Here is a 7910-nt window from a genome sequence, read left to right on the forward strand (position 1 = left end):
GATAATTTTATATATTTAATTATATTTATAGTGTTCGAGACAAAATTGGAGTGAGATCGGGACAGGGGACACAATTATCATCCTCATTTTAATCCCAATCAACTACCGGTCAAATCGGAGAAACTGTCCCAAAGGGGCAATTTGGTTCGATTACCGTGGAGTGATTTCAAATTATCATCCTAAGATACAGGACCAGCTCTAAACAACCATGAAGTTTAGGGTCTATGCGAAAAGAAAAATAAAAGGTCTTAATTTTATTTAACTTGTTTGTTATTTTTTTAATTATGTTATATTGTAAAGATTAATAATTTGATATTATATTTAACATAACTAAATAACTAATTAGTTTAGTTAGTTAAATGATATAATATTTTAAGAAGTTTTATGTTTCAAACTTTTTTAAGGTACTTTTTATATATATTTTTTGGACTAAAATTGAGGGGACCTAGTGACGTATTGATTGCCTTACTCTAGGGTCACATAAGTGCATAACTTAGACATGTTTTAAAATGTTTTATTTATCTATAACTATGTGACCTAGTTAGATTTTATTATTTGATATTATTATTGTAATCGGGGTAATGTTTTTAAAAAAATTTATCCTCAAACCCTAACTCTAACCTTTCAAGTTGGTTGGAGCATCATTCTTGTCATTCTACTCATAGAAAATGAAAGAAATGAGATATTATTACCTATCTAACTCATTTTCATGTACTATATTTTGATAATTAAATTATATACAAATTTGATATAATTTGTTTTTAATAATAAAAATTCTACCCTATTTGTATACATAAGTCATTACGCATATTTCCAATGTCCACTCCTTTCATATTTTAAAAAATAATTCCAACATCTAAAATGGTTCTTGATTGTTTGGTTTTGTACATTGCAAAGATAATTAATTATGGAGTAGTTAGTGCATCAAATATAGATTTTCAAAACTAATGGACTCTTATAATTTTGTTTTAAACAACTTATTTGTTTTTCGAAAAACGTATAATTTGAATAAAAAATAATTAAATAAACAATACAAAGTAGAAATTCAAAATATATACTTTTAGCTTAAGTAAAATAATAGTCACATTATAATCATAATCTATTCATATGATTCATAAAAGATAGATGAATCATAATAATTTCTTATTAATTAATGTTTCCTTAAAAATCAACAGGTCCAAGCCTACCATAAACCCGAAATATAATAGGTCATGACCCAATTGTGACATTGAGTACATTTTAAATTTTATATATAAAAGACCAACTTGTAATATTAAAAGTAGTTGGGTCGTGTTCTCTTTGAGTTTTTTAAAAAGTCATTTAAAATCAAAATTTTAATTAATCACTTCTAAACAATTATATCACTCATTTCATTAACCAAAATACTAAAATACATTTTATTTTAAATTATTATTTTTTCTTTTATTCATATATATCAATACTCTTTATTTTTAAGTCTTTTTATCAAAAATAATCACCATCTCTTTAAAATCATCTCTAATCATTACTTTTTTCCTATCTTTATATTTTTTTTCAAAACCCCAATCACCTTTTGTAATACATATTAATTTATTATACCAACTTAAAATAAATTAATAAAATAGTAATAAAGTTGTTAGCTCAAAATACAATTTGCATGCCCCATGAGGTCAATCATCCTACCCTCCTCAACAAAAGTCTCACCATCACCATGTATTCCGGATAAATTAGGTTTTGAACCAAAACCATTTTAGTTTATTATCTTTAATTTGGATTTTGTTAAACTTATATTATAATTTCATATTGGATTTGGTCAATACATGCATTGATTGACTCATACTTTTCTATTTTCTTATTTTAATTAATCTCTTTTTTTTTTTTATTCTTATAGAACTAGCCCAATAAATTTATTGTGATTATCATCACATTAATTAAAATATTTCTTTAGGTATAAATTGAACATTGAACATTATACATTAAACTCTTAGTTTATGAGTTTAAATATTATTTGGTGGTGAAGTCGTACAAGGTAGGAAATTAAGTTTTGAATTTATTTGCAATAAAATTTGTGGTTAAGAATCAAAGTTAATGAGTTCAATTTTTACTTAAAAAAAACAAGTTAAAGTGAAGATATTAGAGTGGATTTTGCTCCTCTTAAAAATATAAATAAATAAAACAACCATAATAATATTAGAAACGGAACAAATTAACCTAAAATAACCTCATTGTTTAATAACTTTTTGTTCAAGTAATTTTAATTAACTCATTTTTTTACAAACTGAACAAAATAATTATTTCAAAGTAATCTCATTATTTTTTAAATTAGGAATAAGGTTTGAAAAAATAGTAGATGATAAAAAAAAATTACCAGCAAAATTTTTGTAACAATATAAATTATCCAGTTCATTGGCTTTTTAGTATTATGGGTTGAGTAAGATAGTTGTAAGGTGTAATCTGTTTTGGTTTTGTCCGATTTATTTATAAAAAATACATTTAAATCATTAATTTTTTTTTAAAAATAATACATTTAAATCATTAAAGTTTTTTTTGAAAAAAAATGTTAATGTGTATTAAAAATGATAAGAATCGTTTGAACATAACGACAAAAACATACATGAAACATACTAGGGCTGCAAATGAGCCGATCCGAGCTCAAACTTGTTGAAGCTCGAGCTCGACTCGATTAAGTATTTATTAGCTCGACTCGAACTCGAGTTCGAGTTCGACTCGACTATATTACCTACAAGCTCGACTCGACTTGAAAGCTTGAACAAAAATTTAATTTTCAAGCTCAAACTCGAGCTCGAACTCGAACCAAATTTATTTATAAAATTAAAATATCAAACTTTCATAAATATTAATAATTTAAAACATGATATTTCAAAATTAAAATATGAAAAATTCATAACTATTCAAAATTCTAAAACATAATAATCCAAAACATTACATCACCATTACTAATCAAAATTCTAAAACATAAAATTCAAAATTTAAAGTACAACACTATAAAAATTGTTTGAACATTCAATATATTAATCTTTTTAATTCATGTTCTTCAATCATAACACATTTACCTTCATTTAATAATATGAAATTTTAATCTTAAAAATAATTAATATAAAAAATAAATTTTAAAACAAATAACTAAAATTTAATTTATTTTAGGAAATAGATACGACAACAAAATTTCTTGATATGTCTTCTATTTCTGAAAAAGTGAAAAATTAATTAAATAAGTGATAAAATTTAGTATTTAACATAAGAATTTAATAATAAAAACTTACTTTAGTCTTTTTACTATTTTAGATATTATTATATATATTTGAATTATTTAGATACAAGTTTAACAAGATTCAAACATTATAAAAAGAATCTAACTTATAACAACAATTTATTATTTTTTATATATTATAATATATATTATTAATCTTATAAATTATTTTTTTTCTCTAACATATTATATATAATATATATATATATATATATTTTTCTCTCCATATTATATATAATAAATATATTAACTTTTTTTTTCTCTTTAAATATTATATATATTATACTTTTATTATATAAAATATATTAACATTTTTTATCTCTTCCAATATTATATATAATAAACATTTTTTTATATATAATATATTAACTATTTTTATCAATAAATAATTATATAATATAATATACTAATTATTATATTCATAATATTTATTTTTATTATATATAATATATTAACTTTTTTTTATCTCTTTTCAATATAAAGTATAATATACTTTTATTATAGAAAAATATTAACCATTTTTATTTCTTTTTATACTAAACTAATTATTAATATTATTTTTATTATATATAATATATTAAACTTTTTTTTATCTCTTTCAATATTATATATAATATACTTTTATTATATATAATTTATTAAAAAAAAATTATTTCCAGTCTTTTTTTTATAACCAAACTTTTTTTTATAACCAATCAATGTTATTCTATATATTCATCCGACCATAGAATAATCGAAGTCTAAGTGAAAAAGAATATATAAACATAAATGTCTTTTAATACATGAAAATTAAAGATGAACAAGACTTACCTTACCACTTTACCACTGAGTTCACCAATAAAATAGTTTTTTCCTTTCTTTGTTGCTGAATTTCCTTAAGGTAAAAAAATCAAAATTAAATAAAAAACAAAAATAATAGTTATCATAAAAGTAAAAATAAATTTAATTACCTCCTCTTCTGAATAAATTCGATGTGAAGACGAAAAAAGAAGAAAATGAATAGATGAAGAGTGAAAAATATGTGAAAACTAAATAATAAGAGATTAAGAGCTAAAGAAATGGTGAAGAAAAGATTAAGAGTGAAAGAACGGTGAAGAGTGAGCTAAAGAAATGGTGAAATGAAAGAGAAAATGAAGGAAGAATAGATGAGAATGAAAGAAGAGGGAAAGAAAAGGCCATTAGATAAAGAAGATTAGGTTAGATGAGAATGAAAGAAGAGGCGATTAGATGAAGAAGATTAGGTTAGATGAAGAGTCGTAGATATGTTAGAAATTAGGGTTTTACTTATGGATTGTGGGCATTCATATGGCTTTCAAGAGAAAGAGAGAGAAAAAATATATTATTTGAGTTTTAATATTACATAAAAAAAATTATATATTATATACTTAGGCTCGTAAAAGCTCGACAAGCCATCGAGCAAACAATATATGAGCTCGAGCTCGACTTGAATTTTAAACAAGCCGGCTCGAGCTCGGTCAAAGTCAAGCTCAAGTCAAGCTCACGAGTAGCTTGACTCATTTGCAGCCTTAAAACATACATGTAGAGAAAATAAATAAAAACAAAAAAATAAAAAACGTTACTTAATAGATTATTGAGCTCGTAAATACTCGAAAATAGATTAACTCTCCGGCAGACTCTACTAACTTTTCAGAATGAATATCAGAAAACATTATAATAATAGCATTATGAATTATAAGCATCGAATAACTACGTAAGTTCGACGATTTCTCTCCAACTAGATAGTTCACCAAAAAATAATTGAGATGATAACCCAATTATATAGACATGTCATATTAGTCGTAATTCAAATTTTTCAACAATTACCTAGATACTCAAACAATTAAGGTAATATTTCACAAAAGGCTTAGTGATATTATTAAATCATTAATATTAGTTTACTATTTTCAAAATTTCACTTTTATCCATTTGATTAAAATTAAAAGATTGATTTGATGAATTTATTAAAATAGATTAAAAAATATAAATAAAAAATAGTTATTTATGTGTATAAATAATAAAACATAATATCATAAATAAGACTAGATAACACAAGTAATTAACAATATATAAATAATATCATTAATAATATTCATATTAAAATTATGAAAATTCTAGTAATGGGTCAATAATTGTTAGTTATAACTAATTAACTTTTGATAAATTTATATTTAAATTTTGTTGATAATTTTTTATTATCTAATTGAGTTCTGATTAAATAAATAAATATAAAATGAGCTTTATCTAAAGAAATAAATAATTTCACATGTGATTTGTTTTAAAACTCTTTGTTTGATTAAACAAGTTATTATATGTGTCAGTCGTAATGATTTGAAATTATGTAGTCATCTCATCTCGTCAATTAATCGCGAAAAATGAGCACGGTGGACCCCACTTTCAACAATGAACCTACCTATCTGATAAACCTACTAAAAGACGATAATGCCCAAATAAAAGCTGTCCCAAATTAAATATAGTTTTCTTTCTTGTTCTAATCTGAAAATGTATAATTTTCAAACTTAAATATATTTAATATCTAATTCCACTCTAAAATTTCCTTTTTTTTAATAAAATGTGTATATTTTTGTATGAATTTAAATATGAAAGTAATATCTTGACTTCCTTATTCAAAATACATATATTTTTTTTAATAAAAAGTTTATATATATATCTTTTTAATAAAAAGTTTATATATATATTTTTTACATACCACTAAAATAAAATGAAACTTAAAGATTAAATAATAAAAAATTACAACTATTTGAAAACAATTTATTGACACTATTAATATTTTAACATAATAAAATAACTATACTTAAATCTAAATTTGAATTTAATTAGACATATTATTAATTCTTTTTATATAAAATGTGAGTCGTCCGAAACTAAAACTTAATAATTCGTGTCAAAATTTCTAATTTAAATGTAAACACAATTCAACGTAATTAATATTACATCTTCGCTTAAAAAATCCTAAAAAAAATTAAATAAGTAAAATAAATTGTCCCAATTTTAAACAAACCAAAAAAATATATATAAAAATTGTCATATTTTCATTTCAAATATAAACATTTTCAATTAAAATAAATACTATTCTTAATTTAAGTGAATCAAGAAATAAAATAACTTACTAAAATAACAAAAATACAAAATTGCATTATTTTTAATTATTTTTTCATAATATTTATTTAATTATTTTTTTAATAAAAGTTTCATCATTAGCTCAAAGAAGGGACCACCGTGCCGGCGTAAACCGCCTCGCCGGAAAAGCAAAACCGACGATCATCATCATCAGAATGAAAAAGCGAAATCAATTAACCAATAAATATTTGGATCTTAAGAACATCCACAGATTTAAAGCAATTACGATTCAAACAAACCAAACAAACAAGACGATGATGATGATGAATCATGATCATGATTTTGATGAAGAACATCGATCCAAAGAGAAATTCAAACTTAACTCTCAATCTCTCTCTTTCTTACTTTTTAGATCTCCATCTTCAAATAGATTTGATTCAATAAACCTATCCAAATCTTCTTCTTCCTTTTTCAAATCTTACAACTACAACATAAAAATAAGCAAATTCAATTCAAATCACATACGTACGTACGTTCATATTCTGACGATCTTCGCCGCTTTAACAACAGGATTATCCCGTGAAATCGCCTCCCGTCCGGCCGACTTATAATCATAACTACAATCATGTCTATCCGAATACCGATGATCGGAACAAAACATCTCACCACATCGACAACGAAATCCAGTCAAACCTACCTTCTTTCGACATCCAGAGCACCGATTCACCTCTCTCTTAACAGCAACAGGTAAATCAACCACATCTCCAGCTTGTTTCGCATGAGCAGTCGGAATCCGCCAAGTTTCTTCCAGATCTGACGTTATCCTTTCCGATGACCTAACAGATCTAGATCTAGGACTCACCGTAACCGTCACGGATCCTCCGGTTGATACGGCTACAGATGTTGTAGCGTTGAAACATTTTTGACACATATTGTTGGTTGCAGGATTACCTGTAACGCCACAGTTGTTGACGCATAAGGTAATTGTCTCAAGAACGACCTTGAACTCCGTTTCTTCGTTTTCCGTTCTCTGTGCCATGCTCCGGCGAGGAAAAACCTTCCGATTGATGAGATTGATTCGTGTTTTGGTTGGATTGGGAGATACGTAAAGAAGAACAGGAGGAGAGAGAGAGGAGAGAGAGATTTTATATATACAGAAAGAAGGAGAGAGAGAAAAGTCGGCAATGGCGTAAAGAATATGGACCTCATGGGGACGCGTATAATGGCGTTTCTAGACTTGTTTTATTACGAAAATGCCATTGGACTAATTTCGAAATTAGGAAATAATCATCAGCGTTACGACATAATTACTCATATATATTTTAATAAATTGTTTTTATTTTTAAATAAATTTGTAATGTTTTAGAATAATATGGGACCGACCACTAGTTGGATATGCTCGAAATGGAAACATCAAATATATTATATTAGATGTATTATATTTGAATAATGAGTTTTTGAAGAGGTCATTTGAAAGATCTTTTTAAAATATATATATAATTATCACATAATAAAATATTTTCTGACATTATTTATGTCATTCAGAAATTTTAATATAATTTTTTTTATATAATGTTATACA

General features: G+C 24.5%; 1 protein-coding gene across 1 annotated transcript; it reads right to left on the reverse strand.

Annotated features, from left to right (window-relative positions):
- Window positions 1-6535: 6535 nt before the first annotated feature.
- On the reverse strand, window positions 6536-7498 carry LOC124942031 (zinc finger A20 and AN1 domain-containing stress-associated protein 5-like). Its single transcript, XM_047482436.1, has one exon. It carries the CDS (start codon window positions 7365-7367, stop codon window positions 6864-6866), a length of 504 nt encoding a protein of 167 aa, XP_047338392.1. The 5' UTR covers window positions 7368-7498; the 3' UTR covers window positions 6536-6863.
- Between the last annotated feature and the right edge of the window lie 412 nt (window positions 7499-7910).

The sequence above is a fragment of the Impatiens glandulifera genome, chromosome 6 (genome assembly GCF_907164915.1).
Source record: "Impatiens glandulifera chromosome 6, dImpGla2.1, whole genome shotgun sequence".
NCBI classification, from domain to species: Eukaryota; Viridiplantae; Streptophyta; class Magnoliopsida; order Ericales; family Balsaminaceae; genus Impatiens; species Impatiens glandulifera.

What these genes read in the sequence shown, in the direction of transcription:
- LOC124942031 (XM_047482436.1), bottom strand. Translation starts at nt 7,367, where the DNA reads ATGGCACAGAGAACGGAAAACGAAGAAACGGAGTTCAAGGTCGTTCTT.